The sequence below is a fragment of the Triticum urartu genome, chromosome 2A (assembly GCF_056163025.1).
Source record: "Triticum urartu cultivar PI428250 chromosome 2A, HENAU_Tu73, whole genome shotgun sequence".
Classification (NCBI taxonomy): Eukaryota; Viridiplantae; Streptophyta; class Magnoliopsida; order Poales; family Poaceae; genus Triticum; species Triticum urartu.
Genome location: NC_141874.1, coordinates 70,310,426 through 70,327,149, shown reverse-complemented (window position 1 = coordinate 70,327,149; position 16,724 = coordinate 70,310,426). Strand labels below are relative to the sequence as shown.

General features: G+C 49.0%; 2 protein-coding genes and 1 non-coding gene across 5 annotated transcripts; 2 read left to right on the top strand and 1 right to left on the bottom strand.

The window, feature by feature from the left end:
* The first annotated feature begins 3,287 nt into the window (after positions 1-3,287).
* Positions 3,288-6,142, top strand: LOC125535677 (uncharacterized). The gene is made up of 2 exons (XR_015615757.1): positions 3,288-4,129; positions 5,708-6,142. It is a non-coding gene; the product is annotated as an uncharacterized LOC125535677 (transcript).
* Positions 6,143-7,442: 1,300 nt separating this feature from the next.
* Positions 7,443-9,675, top strand: LOC125535676 (large ribosomal subunit protein eL18y). Of its 2 annotated transcripts, XM_048698742.2 has the most exons (5): positions 7,443-7,599; positions 7,683-7,772; positions 7,863-7,991; positions 8,096-8,278; positions 9,324-9,675. In XM_048698742.2, the coding sequence occupies exons 1-5, from the start codon at positions 7,597-7,599 to the stop codon at positions 9,480-9,482; spliced, it is 564 nt and encodes a 187-aa protein (XP_048554699.1). In that variant the 5' UTR covers positions 7,443-7,596; the 3' UTR covers positions 9,483-9,675. The 2 variants fall into 2 exon arrangements, with proteins under 2 accessions (XP_048554699.1, XP_087399284.1); XM_087543158.1 differs by lacking the exons at positions 7,443-7,599; positions 7,683-7,772.
* On the bottom strand, positions 9,563-10,713 carry LOC125535675 (ethylene-responsive transcription factor ERF071-like). 2 transcript variants are annotated; one of them, XM_087543157.1, is made up of 3 exons: positions 10,389-10,713; positions 9,863-10,281; positions 9,563-9,779 (listed from the first exon to the last, which is right to left on the bottom strand). In XM_087543157.1, exons 1-2 carry the CDS (start codon positions 10,582-10,584, stop codon positions 9,878-9,880), a joined length of 600 nt encoding a protein of 199 aa, XP_087399283.1. In that variant the 5' UTR covers positions 10,585-10,713; the 3' UTR covers positions 9,563-9,779; positions 9,863-9,877. The 2 variants fall into 2 exon arrangements, with proteins under 2 accessions (XP_087399283.1, XP_048554697.1); XM_048698740.2 differs by lacking the exon at positions 9,563-9,779 and having other exon boundaries at positions 9,800-10,281.
* Between the last annotated feature and the right edge of the window lie 6,011 nt (positions 10,714-16,724).

Sequence of the window (16,724 nt, the reverse complement as noted above, 5' to 3'; positions counted from 1 at the left end):
AATCAAGATGGAAGTACAACAAAAATTCTGATTGTTGCTTTGCTACAAATGAAAAGGATAAAATCATTAGAGTAGGAAACTTCTAGACAAAGTAAAACCTACATGTATAAGTCTTCGAAAAAAGTTATCATACCAGTATATATAAATAAAATTTAGTTTTTTTGTACAGTATTGCTTCCTTAGCAACTAAAAGAACTTTATCGATTTATGCTATTCATGATGCCTCTCTGGATGTTTGGAACATATATCTCTGCTGACTTATTAGGTGTGCTTTACCTCCACTATCATATGCCCATACTTTATTTTTCCAGTTGTCAAAATTTTGCCATACAAATTTTGTCTCATTTGGAGCGACTGTACTAGAAATACTTCAATGTTCTACAAATTCAACATAGTTACTTGGGAGAGGAAATCGGTGCACGTTACTGATAATTCTCTTTATCTTTGTGCAGAAATATATTTGTCCAACATTTCAATATGTATTAATAATCATTCATACAATATATGTTTTTCTTCGAATCTACCCATAGAAACCACAACGTCCCGCAGCAACGCATGGGGTATCATCTAGTATCTTCAGTTTTCGTGGGCTCTTTTCCAGCTCTGATAAAAGAAAACTGTTGGTGAGAGGAAAATTTCTCGTCAAACTGCCACAGTCACCAGCTCCCGATTCTGAACGTCCCCGCTGCCATCGACCAGCCGCGTGCGCGCTAGCTAGCCGTCGTTGCCGCACGTGCGTGCATGCTAGCCGTCAGACGCTGTTGTCGGGCGTGCGTGGGTGGTAGCTAGCCGCCCCGTCTGGGATAGCACGAGGCGATAAAGGAGGCTTGGCCAGGAGCCGTGGAGGGTCGCCGCACGAGGCGGGCCAGGAGCCGCTTGCAGCACCATTGCCATGGCTGCGGCCAGGACCCAATTGCAACCTATATTTTGCTTTTAGGGGGCTTCATGCTATTCTTTAGGGGCTCTATTATAATTTTTTTCGAGGGTACGCAAATTACGTACCGTAGCTTTATAGAAGGAGAGAAAAATAGTACATAACATCTACCACTCACTGTGAACAGCGGGCGTAACACAACACCACATCCGGCTATCCTCAGGACAGCCACGCACGACAACACAACTACAACATGGAAAAACATGCCCAAAACCAAAAAACCTCGCCGCGTCTTGATCGACACCGAACACCTCTGAAGAACAGCAACTCCAGCTTCCTTTGGATTCATCAGCAATGACCATACATAGCGCCAGAGGGGAGCGGTCAGGGCCACGACGAACACCGGAGGAGCGCCAACAGGAAACTCGGTCTCCTCACACGATGCTCCCAACAGAGAAACGACGTTGCAGACGCCGCCATCATGCCGCTCCAGAGGACCAAGGCTTTCGCCTGGAGACAACTGCCAACACCAAGCACGAGGGAGATGGCGACACACTCGACGTCGCCTCCAGAGAGGGGAACGACACCCCGCGGGTGCCATCGACGCCGGTCGGCCAAACCGGATAGGATTTTCATCCGTAATGTTGCGCATCTCGACTCCGACGAGGTACCGGGCAGCACTGTTCCTGAAGCCTCGCACTGCTGTCATCGTAGCAAATCCGCCGAAGCCGTGTAGACGTGGCCCAACACCATCCGCACTGTCGAGAGAGCGCGAATCAGGCCTCCACCAACATCGCCGTCGAGAAGCAACCATATCCTCCAAGCCTCAAAAGCCAGATCCGCTCCATCGGCCTTCATCGACACCGAGAGACTACTGCCAGATTGGATCTGGCCCGCCCCTCCAACCTCACTCCGGCGCCATCTCCACCGGGGCATCACCGCGATCCCCTCACACGGAGGCGGCCGGAAGCCCGCTGCACGCCAGGACACCTTCCTGGCAGGGCCATCTCGGCGCCGCCGCCCCCATGGCTGATCCAACACCGTCGCCGCCGTTGCTAGCGCTCCACCTGTAGCCACCTACCGGTAGTGCTCCTCGCCAAGATCCGGCGAACGCCCTCGCCGTGTCCCCGCGGTGCCTCCAAACCTCCACCAAACAGCCGACACCACCCCGCCAAGCACACCGCAACCACCAACACCACCATGGTGCCCAGCAACAGTCAGCCTTGGCGAAACCACAAGACAAGGAACCAAAGGCGAGAGCTTCCCTACCGCCATCACCTGCACCATGCAGAGATGACCGGCCAAGCAGCCTGAACATCACCACCGGAGCCAGATCCGGCAACACCAAGCTAGCTCTGACGTCCCAATGCACCACGACTGCTGCCGCTCTTCTAACCACACCTAGACTAGAGCACGAGCAACACGTCTCCCTTCTAGCCGCGCCAGAACCCATCTAGCGCACCAGATCGAGAGCACGAGCACACCGCCGCCCTTCAAGCCGCGCCAGATCGGCAGCTCGCAACCGCCGCCTTGAAGCTCCTTTCCCCGAGTAGCTCCCTATCCAAGCCGACCACCGCGTCGTTGAAGGAGCCCGAGGCCAACTCCCCGGCGCCCATGAACCGCGTGAGCAACGCGCCGTCCAGGGCCGTGCGCCGCACCGGCCGGATCCAAGCGAGCCAGGCCGGGCGGGGTAGGAATCCGCCGCCGCAGACAAGGTCGCGCGAGGGAGAACACCCCGCCGCTGCCGACCACCATCGGAGTTTTGCCCGGCGGCGGCGAGGGGGCAGGGAGAGGAGGTGTGGTGGGCAGCGGCGGGCTAGGGTTCATCCGTGTCGCCCCCCTGGGAGCGACGCGGACGCGAGGAGGATGACCTGGTATTCCTGGTAGAGTGGTGAGTAGGAGAAAGTGAAAGTCTGCTATAAATTTAGATTGCAACAAATGGGCTCCATGCGAACCAACCTCAGGTTGAGATGGTTAGGTGGACAGTGGTATCCCCAACCCAACAGGGTTCAAATCCTGATGCTCGCATTTATCCTGGATTTATTTCAGGAATTCCGGCGATACGCTTTCAGTGGGAGGAGACGTTCCCGTCAACTACGAGGCGCCTACGATGATTTCGTAAAATCTCAAGATGAAATGCCGGCTCAGTCTCTCGGAGGTGCTCATAGGGGTAGGGTATGCGTGTGTGTGTTTATAGGGATGAGTGTATGCGTGTTTATATGAGCGCTTGCGACTGAACTGTGTTAAAAAAAAAAGGGCTCCATTTCATCAATCTGAGGGAACACAAATGAGCTCCATTTCATCAATCTGTAGGGGATAGAGATGCTATCATCCAATCCAACCGGATATAATACGGTGAATAATAATAAATACTAGAAAATATCTCCCTCCCCTCCTCGCCCGCCCCGCTGCAACCGCTCCCCCCACCTCCCGCCCGCCCGCGCTGCCGCAACCGCTTCCCCAGCCTCCCGCCCGCGCTGCCGCAACCACCGCCGGGCGCCCGCCCTGCTTGCACCAGCGCCCGCCGACCATGGGCGGGCCCGACGCTGACCCCATCGACCCCTCCGCCTTGTCCCCCATCGACCCCTCCGCCTTGCCCCCCATCGACGGCGCCATCTCCTCCAAGTTTGACCCGGCGGACCGCCGCCCTCGCGCTCTGGTCGGCGTGACCGGCTCGGGGGACGGGACGTGGGCTCTGGTCGGGGCAGCCGTGTCAGGCGACCCGAACTTCCCCGGACACGTCTTCGGCCTCTACAAGGACACCACCGCCGTGGACGAGGAGCTCTCCCCCACGTTCCTGCGATTATTCGATGATTGGAACGCTCGGGAAGAGCTCGCTATCGCCAAGCGCAAAAAAGAAGGGAAGAGCACGGGCTCGACGACGACGACGACGACCCCGACGACGCCTCTGCCTCCACGACCCCCGGTGCCCGCGCGGACTCCTTCGCTGATGTCGGAAAGCCCGCCGCCGCCAACGCCGACCACTCTTCGTCCGCGACGCCTGCCTCCGCAGCCTCGTCGTCTCCCTCCGTGGAAGCCGCGCCGCGGGGCGTGAAGAGGGCGCGGGGAGACGACGACACCGCCGCCGCCTCCTCCACACCGGGGGTTGGCTCCCTCGGCGAGTCCGCAGGGGCCAATCCCGACCCAGGGCGCCCCGCCCCTCGGGTGCTCGGCGCGGCCACCGACTCCGATCCGTCCGCGACTCCAGACACCTCTCCCGGTGTCGACCGAGACAACGACGCCAGTTCCGCGTAGGTACGAACCGCCGCTCCCTCCCCTCCTCTCCTCTCCGCTCATGGCCGTAGTCTGGGGTCGGAAAGGCCGCCGGGGTGCATCAGGAAGGGCTCCTCAACCTGGTCTTAGAGTTTGCAATGTGGATCGAGTTCGTAATCGCGCTTGGATTAGTACTGTAATGTTGTGCTGTTAGCAGCATGTTGCAATTCACATAATGATTTGATTGTGGGTATGTCACGTACTGTAGATTTTTGTATAACATTATAACTGCTCTATCTGGTTGTCTATGAAAATCTAGTTATCAGCGAGATTGAGCGTAACTTGCTTTGGTGGGGCGTGGTCATTCAATCACATCATCTTGATTCACATACTCACAAATATGATTTCAGTTTCATATATAGTACTGTCATGGCTATCATGCAAAATTATAGGAATACGTTCTCTGAAAACTTCTAAAATATCCCATTTCACTTTGCTGCTATCATAGTTTACATTTTTTTTTGTGGGGAATCATAGTTTACATTCTGAATGTGTGTACATGTGACTTTGTGGTACTTGTATCTTTACGCTTAACTGAACCAACTTATTACGTACTTAACATGATTTTTGTGTGTCAGATCATTACTCTTGCTACCAGAACAATATTTAGTATGTTATGACAGTTGCACACATACCATATCCAAATTTATCTAACCTTTTGCCTGGGTTGCACTCGGTCTTAGTACATGTGTAATCTATTAAAGTCTTCCTAATCTATCATTTCATTGTCATTTATGTCCGCCCTAACCCATGCCCAATTCAAGAGTACCTTATCTTGACTCTTTTCTACTCACGCAACTCGTCTTACATAAATGAATCCAACATGTCCATAGAATAGACCTAAGATATCCAAGAATACGACATGATTTGTTGATATTAAACCAATGCCAGTTGATGCTTTGTGATGTCAAATGGTCCTATCCAGATTGCTCATTTTAATTCTAATTACACATTCTAGTTAAGGTTGACACGATTTTATGTGTTAGTCATGATCCTGATAAAGCTATTAATCTCAACCTTCTGTTTATATGTTTGAGCTTATGTCTGGACTGAAATTGAACTATTCTAAGAGGGGGGGGGGGGGGGGGGGGGGGAATTCAGTTGCTGAATTTACTCTGATGTTTTTGGCTGCCCTGTTGGAACTCTTCCCCTTGAGTACCTAGGAGTCCCTGTTTCTTTTGCTGCTTTGGAAGCTTGTAACCTTGATTTCCTGGAGGCTAGTATGATCCGAAAACTTGATGCCTGGCTAGGTTTGCACGGAATGAGAGTATCAAGCACTTATTTTCTTATTGTCCCCTTGCTAGGTTTGTATGGAATGTTGTTGGTGTGTCAACTGGGATAGGGTTTAATTTCAGTGATCCTGAATCATGCTTCCATATTTGGCTAAAGGGCATGGGGGCTGAATCTAGGACGGTCTGCACTGTTGGGGTAGCATCTGTCTTCTAGAGTACATATGGAAAGCACACAACCTTGCATGCTTCCAGCAGAAGTAGCCTGCTGAACCCATTGATGTCATTTTTCGAGTGGTTTACTGAATTGATTGTTTGTCTGATTTGGCAGGTGAAGGACTCTTGAAAACAACAAGCAAGATCACTGGAGCTAGTCAAAGCTGAGGTGTTCCGTGCGAGGAGTAGTTGGATCTTTTGGGTCCCAAGACTGGAGATAAAGATCATCTGTCCTTGATTTGCTAGTCATGACTGAGGTGTTCGAGCATAGCGCTGTTGTTTTTTGCTTCTGTAATGCGCTTGGTTTCGTATGCCAGAGATTTTGAGCTGTGGCTACCTTTGCTTAGGATGTAATCGGGAGTGGTTGAACTTCCCCCCCTCTGCTTTCTTTGCTGGTTACTTCTGTTATAGATGATTGCAGTCTTATAAAGGTTGGAATGAAACTAGAACTCTAGAAAGTATGATGAGGAGCAAAGCACCAAAGAGAAGAGTATTGGTTTGGTTTTGTGCAGTGTAACAAAAATGACTAATGTAGTTACCCATTGTTGTCTTCTTTTTGTTGACAGCCTAGATGTGATAGTAGTCATCTCATTTAACATGGTGAACTGTTCTGACATGCAATCTTTATTGGCATCACAACTCTTTTTTCTCTCGTCCATGCATCTAAATGAATGTCATTGTGTATTACTGTAGAAGTTACCAGCTTCAGTTTTGTTTGTTTTTGTTTTCGGTCCACGTCGCCACATCTCAGATACCACAAGGTAATTTCTGTTGCTTCCCTTCATCTCCATTGCTTCGTGCTTTTGCCTTTATTACGTTGGTGCATCTAGGTGGACAAAGGCCATCTCAGATGTGCTTCATACAATTGGATTTCAGATTATTTTGTCCACCATGGTGGTTAGAGAAAGACAAGAATCCAGAGACCTATAGTAGATATGCAAATGTCAGTACTCTGCTCCAGTGGGAAAAATGGGAAGAGCAGGTTGTTTACTGAAAGTAACAATAAACCACACGTAAAATTAATGCATCACCAAGGAGCTCTAGTCCAGTGAGAATAATCTGTTTTGACCAGGCCATAAAATGTTGTATGCTGGTTATTTTGTCATCTGCAAGCCATGAGCCGTAACAAACCATATAGCAATAGCGCAATGGTGCACAATCTCCTTGCATGTGTTTATTAGAGCAGTTCTAAGCCCCTCAGCAAGTTATGGGTGGAATTTGGGCTGATCCATGTCTCTTTTTCTGCTGTGCTATCTACTTCAGAGTTCCTAACGCATGTCAAGCCTACATGTTCCCGGCGCTACAAAGCGTGCCTAATCTTCTTCTCTTCTTTTTTTGCGATGGGTGCCTATGATTTATAGTAACAAGAAAGACATAACACCAGGTTTTGCACTGTGATTCCGACTCTAAATCACAACAAAACAATAAACCACCGGCGCATAAGTCAGCTCCACCAAGCACCAACAGAAGCATCATCGTTGCAAAAAAAAATGTACCACCTCCTTATTGCAAGATGCCAAACGAAATATTACATGATCGAATGAAAAGGTTCTTCTCCATTTTCGTCTGTCTGAACATCCAAACTTCAAATAGTTGAGCACGAGTGCACGACTCACCTTGATCACATGTTCCAAGTGGAGAGAGAGAGAGAGAGAGAGAAATATCATCTGGCTATCGCCAGCACAATAAGCTCTTCACTTTTACTTTTTTTTTGGAAATAAGCTCTTCACCATCTTTTGGAGGCAATAAGCTCTTCACTTGATTTTTTTTTTTGGAGGGAAAACTCGTCATCCGTTAAGGAACAAGGAAGGCTTCTTTGGGCCCAAACGAAAGAAACAAAGACCACCAATTTAGGCCCAGCCCAAACGATTCTCCGCCCACACCACCATATTTAGACTCCACTCCTCACTCCATCCAAAACCCTAGCACCCGTCCCGCCGCCGCCGCTGCCGCTGCCGCTGCCGCCCTGACCCTCGCCGCTGCTGCAGCCTCCACCGCGCAACCATGGTAATCTCTCATTCCGCTCCCTCCTCCTCGTCTTCCTCTGAACTGTACGCCTAGCTGACACCATCCGTTCCCGTGGCACCCAGGGTATCGACCTCGTCGCCGGCGGCCGCAACAAGAGGACCAAGCGCACGGCGCCCAAATCGGACGATGTGTACCTCAAGCTGCTCGTCAAGGTCAGTCCCCCTTCGATCCGGTGTCACCGCAGCACCCCCGTCTACTGCTCAGGGATTCAGATTTACCGCAATTGGATTTCCTGTTCGTAGCTCTACCGCTTCCTGGTGCGGAGGACCAAGAGCCAGTTCAACGCCGTGATCCTGAAGCGCCTCTTCATGAGCAAGACCAACCGCCCCCCGCTCTCGATGCGCCGCCTCGTCAGGTTCATGGAGGGGAAGGTATCCCTCTCTCGCGCGCGGTGCCATTTTTTGTTTACCTTTGGTCAGGATGAATCCATGTGAAGCTTACCTGGGCGGTGTTTGTGGTTGTGACACGCGTGTAGGAGGACAAGATCGCTGTGATAGTGGGCACCATCACCGATGACCAGAGGGTCTACGAGATACCGGCAATGAAGGTGGCCGCGCTCAGGTTCACCGAGACGGCGAGGGCAAGGATTGTCAATGCCGGTGGCGAGTGCCTTACCTTTGACCAGCTCGCGCTCCGTGCTCCGCTTGGACAGAACACGGTATGGCTTGAGTTCTCCTTTTTTAGCTACTGTATTTGCTAATATTGCTGTTTGATGCATTTTATATTGCATGAGGTAGTATCCAAAGCTTTACAATCGAAGCAGACAATTCTATTGTTTGAACTATTAAGTATGCTAGACTCCTGCAGGTGGAGAAAACCAAGTTTATTGTTCATGCTCATAGTGTGTTACAGAGAGACTTTTAGGTGTAGGTTGTGGTAGGGTATTCAAGGAACGATGTATTATTTTTCTGATTCATCGGTTTTCCTATTGTCAGGTGTTAAGGGTACACATAAACGAAGTTGATATATCTGTCTAAATCTATATCGTGTACCTACAGCCAATTGCAGTTTTTTCATGGTTGTGCCGGACAGCTGGTCAAATTTCCAACTTTAACTAACTTGTTGATGATTATTTAACTACTATATCTTTTCACTGAGAAAGTCAATCTTAATGGTCAAATATGTACATATGCTTATTTTATGGTAGTAGTTGCGGTCTTGGTTACGAGGTCTTGTCTACTTTATTTTCCTTTGTTAAGAGTTGTTTAAAACTTGCATATGTTCTCTTTGCATAAATAGTAATGTAAATCTTTGTTGATTCATAGTACTCCCTCTGTCCTGGATACTTTTCGCGGAATGAATAGAAATGTATGTGTTAGAACTTAAAATATGTCTAGATTCATCCACTTTTACGACAAGTAATTCCGGACAGAGGGAGTACGTGATAATTCAGTGTGTGTGTTGTTGCCGCTGTTCCTTCTTGACATGGTCTTTATGATTTCATTGCGTTGCCGTGTCTTTAGACTTTAGTACATGCTACTGATGCTAGAATCTTTGGTATTGTAGTCATGTAGAGGTATTTGCTCTGATTTACGGTATCCTTTTTCTTTTGTTTTGAGATGTGTCAAACATGTGGTATGATGATGGTTTCCCCCTTCCCATAAATTAGTGATGAACCTCAATATGAGGTGCATGCTTTTGAAGCGTTATTCATGGATAAATGCCATAGACAACCATTTTAACAGTTTACATTTTCTTAATAGCTTCTCCTGAGGGGTCCCAAGAACGCCAGGGAAGCTGTTAGGCACTTTGGCAAGGCTCCAGGAGTGCCACACAGCCACACCAAGCCATATGTCCGCTCCAAGGGCAGGAAATTCGAGAAGGCAAGAGGAAGGAGGAACAGCAGGGGCTTCAAGGTTTAAGCCGTGGAATTTTCGGCACCCTTGTCACATTTGCTATTACCGGTCAATCTTCACTTTTCTGGGTACCAGAATCATACTGCTTTAGATGTCAGAGTCTTGTGTCGATGAGTATTCAGAACCAGTTCATTCTTGTTTCAGTATTTTGCAACTTGAGACCATGCTTGCAATCCAGTTATGAATATCATTCCTAGTATCAGAAGTTGTCTCCGTTTGCAGTGTCGTTGGTGTTACGCTGCTTGTGCTCATTCTACTTTTCCAATGTAACTTTTCAGTGTTCGTTAGATCCGATGACAGTGGCTGTCAAAAACAAATCATAATTCATGACAAGCTTAATAATAATTAGGTAAAGGCAATATTACATGCATGCAGAAGGGACGAACAGTTTGTATCTAGTATCACATAGGCACTTGGGTGTTGATGTTGTCGAAGTTCCAGAGCTCCATCCCGGGCTCGTCCTGCTGCTGGTGCGCGTACGTCGCCAGCGTTGCCACCGGCGCGGCGGCATCGGCCATGTACGACGGCTGGTGGAAGAAGCCGGCCACGTTGGCGACGTCGTAGTCGTCGAGGTCGAGGGGCGGGTCCTCGTTGGGGAAGTTGACCTTGGCCTTGGTGCCGCGGATGCGGCGGGCGGCGCGGTCGTAGGCGCGCGCGGCGCCCTCGGGGGTGGCGAAGGTGCCGAGCCAGACGCGCGCGCCCTTGGCCGGGTCGCGGATCTCCGCCGCCCACTTGCCCCACGGCCGCCGCCGGATGCCGCGGTACATCGTCTTGCGCTCCCGCTTCCTGCTCGGCTCCTCCTCCGCTGCACGCACGCACGCACGCCGGAAGGCAGAAGGTTTTCACGGTACGTTCGGGCACAGATAGTACGTAGGAGCAAGTGCTTGGCGTGATGCTAGAACGTGATGGTACCTTGGTGCTCAGGCGTGAAGGCGCCGGCGCCGGTCAGGTCGGCTGGGTAGAAGTCGTGGTGGCCGGTAGGGTCGTCGAACGCGGCGCCGGCGCCGGCGGCATTTGGCCAGAAGTCGGCGGTGCAGAGGCTCCGCTTGCTCCCGCCGCGGTGGTCGCGCTCCGGGATGAAGTCGGAGATGATCGCGCCGCCACACATGGTGTATGCTGCTTATAGAGCAAGTAGAGGAGAGCGCTGGATCTGGTGTAGGAGATGATCGAGTTCTGTAGAAGAAAGGTGGCGCTGCTGTGGTAGTGGCAGGAGAGGTGAGGTGATGTGAGTCGTGTGCGGCGCGCGCTTAAGTAGAGGGGCCGAGCGAGGACTCGCCCGTGAGTGAATTCCTCGGAGGTGGAACGTGACGGCGGCCGTCCCGTCGGGGCAGCTTCCTCGGACGGGCGAATCGGTGGACGCCGCATCGCCGCGCGCCGCTGTTTTGCTCGGGTGGTGACCGTGAGACGGTGCGTCGCGTGCGCGTGATCCCGGCCGACCGGGCCCGAGATCATCTGCTCACCGTGCCGCCTTTAGTTCAGATAGAATTAACAACTCCCTGGCCTACGAGCCTACGACAGTCTCGGACCCCCGGGTTTCATCATCGCAGACGCGTGGTCTGGTCTGGTCTGGCGTGGCCGCCGCCTCTGCTTTGCTCTGCTTTCAGGAAGCCCTGTGCGGAGCCGCAGCCGCGCCATGCGTGTTGGCAGCGATGCGTGCGCTGCTGAACAGTCTGGGTAATGCACTGCTGTCCTGCCGAATGGAATGCGTAATAACCCGACGGCGGCCCACCGAATGCCGCGGCCGTCGACGGGTTATGCATCGGGGCCTTTGTCTGACCTGGAGATCCGTCTGACTTGACGGCTAAGCTCGCGTCGCATCGCTTAATTGCACGTGATATAGTCGTTATCATTCGAGCAAGTTATGCGCATTTTCTTCAGCAAGTAAGCGTTATGTACTACTCCCTCCGTCTCAAAATAAGTGACTCGACTTTTGTACTAACTGAGGGAGTACAACTCAGTACCGTCTCTTTTCTTTTTACTCTGCATATTAAAATTGTTTGAAGTCAAACTTTGCAAAGTTTTTTTTTCTCGGGCGAAAACCGTATTGGAAAATATCCACATCTACAATGCACAATAAATATAATATAAAAATATATTCCATGATGAATCTAATGATGGTAATGCTATATTATGAATGCCAATAATTTTTGGTACAAACTTGGTCAAATACCGCCTCCACGCATGTCATGCGTCCCAGTAAGGCCCACACACCGCCCTCTCTTTACCGCATGAGAATCCAAGCAAGTCGTTTATTTTCCAACGACAACCTGATCCTCCATTCCTCCTCTCTCTTGCAAGTCATCGGCCCAACCTCCCCCTTCGGCCTCATTGCGTTGAGGCTCTAAAGTTAGGGTGCATGTTGCAAGATCGGCGCCGCGCTGCGCACAATATGTGCTGCGAGCTTGTCTCCGCCATGCCGCAAGGCCGCGACCAAGGCACTGCTACAAGCCTATCCCGACCACTCCACGAGCGGAATTGTCGGCTGGCTAGCGAGGTATTGTTGCACTTGCAGGGGGAACACTACCTAGGCTACCACCACCGCTGCAAGTTGGTGGCTGAAGGCGAGCTGTGACGGTGCCCATGGGATGTTGCGACCAACGACAACGTGTTGCAACCGTTGCCGGCAAAGCGTCGATGCTTTGAGCGGGTAACGAGTTGACTGTTGTGACCAAAGCTGCAAGGCTGTGGGGTGACGAGCGAGCGGTGCTTCCAGCAACAAGACTAGGAGCTGGCGGGAGATGTGTGTGTGTGTGTGTGTGTGTGTGTGTGTGTGAGTGGGTGGCTTTATTAAACAGTTCCGCACAGCCCATCCAAACTAAAACCAAAAAGTTAATCCCAATCCAAATACTACACCGGTACACCCCGTTTGCCGGGAATGTAAATCTCTCCCCGTGCATACCTTGTGTGAGATGACGCCACGTGGTCCACCTGGCGATCCGACGATTCGCCGCTGAGACGCTCAGTTCGTTGGTTCTCGGCTCGGCAGCCCCTGCGCTCGGCTCCAAAACTTCGGCTCGGCTGGGATTAGGCGCACGACCTGCACCCCATCTGGACTGGAGTCAGCGCATCTCTTGTCGCCGCCGCAGCCGGATTCCATCCCTTGGCGCAGTCGCCTCCGTCATTCGCCACCGGCTGATCGTCCGCTTGCCGCTCGTCATCTCCTTCGTCCCCGACCTGCCCCTCGTCCGACACAGGACAGCGGGAGCGCGGCCGGCAGCCAAGCGACACAGGTACGCCTCCAAATCCGCATATTCCCTTTTTTTGCTTCTAGTGTCAATCTATTTCGTTCTAGTGGAAGTGGTGACCATTAACATTTGATTAATCACCGTGCAGTACCTTAGCTGCCAGGAAACGTTGGTTTCAGCAGAAAAACCTTGATGATGTAAATAATGACAACGCAAAGATTAATATTGTCTCACCCTAGACAAAACTCTCTTCCATGTTTGTCACTTTGAAGCTGCGATGTCATGCATAACACATGTGTATACTTCACTGTCTAACTGAATAAACTTGAAACCGGTTCTTTGCAGAAGATTTGGGAACCACTTCAGCATTGCAGAAAAGGAGACTGAAAGGAAACCATTGGAGATGATGGAATGCTTCCTGATTGTTTCTTGTTCAACTACACCCACACAAGGCGTGATAATCTAAGATCACCTAAGATCTGTACAAGCAGCCAGAGTAGGCTTCGTTCATCAAGTGGGAAAATGTAGAACTAGCTGAAGCTTTAGCTATAAGACATGCTCTGAACTTTGCAGCACAAGCATGTTTCAGAAAATGGAAAAGGCATCAGCTTGCTTGTCGTTCATCAACAAGATGAAGAGTGCGGCAAGATAGATCCCATACTAGCATCATAATTGATGATATCATATGTAAAACTGTGAACAGGGCCAGTCCTGAGATTTTGGGGGCCCGGGGCGAAACTAAAACTCGGGGCCCTTCATATAGACATCATAATAATAACAATGAAATATGTATGCATGAAATATTATGAATCAGTATGCGAATCAAATAATTTATACATATTACCTTTAAATTTTCTTCTACATCCCTCAATGCAAAGCCACTTATGATAGGGTCGATGTCAATCTCATCCAATAATTTCTTCTTGATTCATAACGCAGCAAAGCCATTTAACCTCTCATGAGTCATTGTTGACCTCGAATAATTTTTCAATAAATTCAACTTCTAAAAGCTTTTTTCGGCCGATGCGACCGTGACGGGCATAGTAAATAAGACTGGATAAGCAATGAAGATATTATGATAGCAATCAACTTCTCTGACATGCTCGAAAATCTCCATAAGAAACACTACAATAGAAAATCTTACAACATAAGCAAAAAAAACTTTGTCAGGCATCTTTTGAATAAACTAGCCACTTTTTATCATGTTGCTTTCCATTGCTTAATTTCATAATAACGAGCCTATGAAAAATGTCTTCCTGCTTCTTCTACATGGTATTCCGTTTTTTCTCTCCGACATCCCTTTCTCAACTAGGATGTATCTTGCTTTATTATTATGATTATCCTAATTTCTTGGATCTTAAATATCAGGAGCATGAACATGTTGTTCATCAAGACTAGCAGATTGTGCATGTGCATCTGATGAATTACCTACATTCTCGAAGCCACTTACATTGTTATCACCGATGTTGGTGTCAGCATTTTCTTCTCGTTGATCATATTTTGAATTCCAAATAGGTTACTGCTCTTCCTCGATGGCAACCATCGCCAACTCATCATCTTGGTTTACCGAAGCAGTGGAAGCATCACTTTTACTCTTGAGGAATTTGTGCATATCTCCGCGCCGTGATTGTACCAATTTATCCACGGCTTTCTTTATTTTCCTTTTATCGCTACCCGATGTATACGTATTGTTTCCTTTACGACATGATAACACAATGCTGGAAAAAAAGTTGCATCAATTTTTGAAAAGTATCGGCTTATGCATCAAGGAACGGCAATATGTTATACCTAATGGTCAATTTGGTGATGAGTGTTAGTGCGTGTACCTACACAGAATTACAGATCGAGGTCCGTGGAATTGAAATCAGCGGGAACTAGATTATACGTGTTCCTAACTGCCTATATAGAATTGCAGATGGGGGCCCTAAGAACTGAAATCAGCAGCTAATCAGGAAGGAAATTACCAGGACACATGAGGGAGGAGGCGGCAGTACCAGTACTAACGTCGGGCGGCGGCGGCTTAGGGCTCGAATAGCTGCACCGACCTGATTGCCGTGATGGAATTGGAAAGGCTCGCGTCGATTGCTCCCTTTTTCCACGTGAAGGACTCGCTCCCGGTTGAATCGATCTCGGCAAGCGATCGGCCTGCTGCTTGCTGCGCTACTGCGTGAAGCCTAGCGCCCAGCCCTTTCATTTTTTTCCTGACATAGGCCCATAGCCTACCTAGGCCTAGTTCTTGCATACCTGGGTGGGGGCCCCTGGATTTTGGGGGCCGGGGCGGCCGCCCCCCCTCTCAGGGCCGGCCCTGACTGAAATTTGTTGTGTAACATTCATCATGTAAATATGTCAAGGAAGCAGCTCATGTTCCGCGGCAAAATCAGTCAAACATTATGTAGGTTCCTGCTGGTATAATGAGTAACCTTAGATTGCGAGGACCAAATTATGTAAATGACAGAATTTCAATGAATGACAGCTAATGAAATGTCCATCTTACTTCTTGCAAAATATCTGTCCAGATGCCTAAAAAATTATGATTGTATCTCTAGTTTCTCTGATTTGCTGTTCAACTGTAGCGAAGATGCTATATCTTTTTGTTTAGGCCTAAACTTCAGTTGAAGTCAGGCTAATTTTGAGTATGAAATCTGAGAACCTTTTATCACAGGCAGTTTGGAAAAATACTTATATTGTAAATAAATCAGCACTCCCAAATTTTCAAACTTTTACAATAGTTTTGCCTTGAGAATAGCTACAACTTTACAGTTGATGATTTCTGCAGGGAAAAGCATATTACTCATGAAAACCTCTGCAACAGCAGGCTACTCAACCTGTCTGCACACAGAAAACTCTGTTTAGTAGCCGACATGTTTACCGTTCCGACCACTGTAGTAAGCGTTGAGCCGGCAAACTCGCCGATAGTTCCATCGCGTACATGACCGTGTTCCGGTCTCTCAGCCATGAGAGATTCACGATCGAATGGCCGCTGCACCGAAGAGGCTGAAGCTAGCAATCTTCCTGCATATCTGTTTGGAATCAATCCATGCGTAACTGACGGGAGCCGTAATCATACATGGCAAGTTTTGGAGCCGAGCGCAGGGGCTGCCGAGCCGAGAACCAACGAACTGAGCGTCTCAGCGGCGAATCGTCGGATCGCCAGGTGGACCACGTGGCGTCATCTCACACAAGGTATGCACGGGGAGAGAATTTTTTTCCGTTTGCCGGGCACTGGTAGTCCGATCGTGCCACGCAGCCGGATGCCACGACCGCACCAAATCCAAGCCTGTCACGTCGCTAAATTATTTTTTCAACAAAAACCCCTAAAAACATAATTTTGATAACAAAAAGAATTGAATAATAAAACATCCTTGTGGCGGCACAGCCGGAAAAATAATTTAGCATGTACACACAGCGTATATCTATAGTGTCACAAAAAGAGTAAGAAACAAAAATAACAAATTCAGCACCCATCGCGTAAATGGGCCAAATTTATGGACCAATATAAAAAGAGTACTATTCATAAGAAGATTTGGTTGTACCAACTAAAAAAATAAGATTTGGTTGTGCTAATAAATAAATAAATAAGAAGATTTATTTCTCATTTTTTTGTGCCTGATGGAAGATTTTATATTTTCTGTTTCAAAATTTGTAGGTCTAATCCGAATTTAAAATCTTGTGACGTGCCAACGTACATTTTGTATGCATGCTAAATTATTTTTAGATTTTTTATTAAACGTTTTTAGGGGATTTTTTTATTAAGTGCTTATAGAGTGTAGTATTTTTCTTATCGATCGGTACAGGGTAGCACCAAAAGGCCCTTAAGAAAGGGACCCGATAAAATGCCACACGTGTGACACGAACACATGGCAGCTCCGAGCATTTTGAATGGCAACTTTCTTTTCAGATGACAAATTTCATTTTACCGAAAAAGCACCACAAGGCGGCTCCACCGGATATTCTCCCTGCCACCACCGTACCGAATCCAATCCAAGCCTGTCACGTCGCGTTCCGGACTCCCAGTTCGGCAAGCCGGCAACGAAAGCAAAATGGCGAAACCAATCGTGTTCGC

Coding starts and splice junctions, on each gene's coding strand:
- LOC125535676 (XM_048698742.2), top strand. Junction 7,773..7,862: donor ACCTCAAGCTGCTCGTCAAG/GTCAGTCCCCCT, acceptor TCCTGTTCGTAG/CTCTACCGCTTCCTGGTGCG. Junction 8,279..9,323: donor CTCCGCTTGGACAGAACACG/GTATGGCTTGAG, acceptor TTTTCTTAATAG/CTTCTCCTGAGGGGTCCCAA.
- LOC125535675 (XM_087543157.1), bottom strand. CDS start 10,584: ATGTGTGGCGGCGCGATCATCTCCGACTTCATCCCGGAGCGCGACCAC. Junction 10,282..10,388: donor CTTCACGCCTGAGCACCAAG/GTACCATCACGT, acceptor GCGTGCGTGCAG/CGGAGGAGGAGCCGAGCAGG.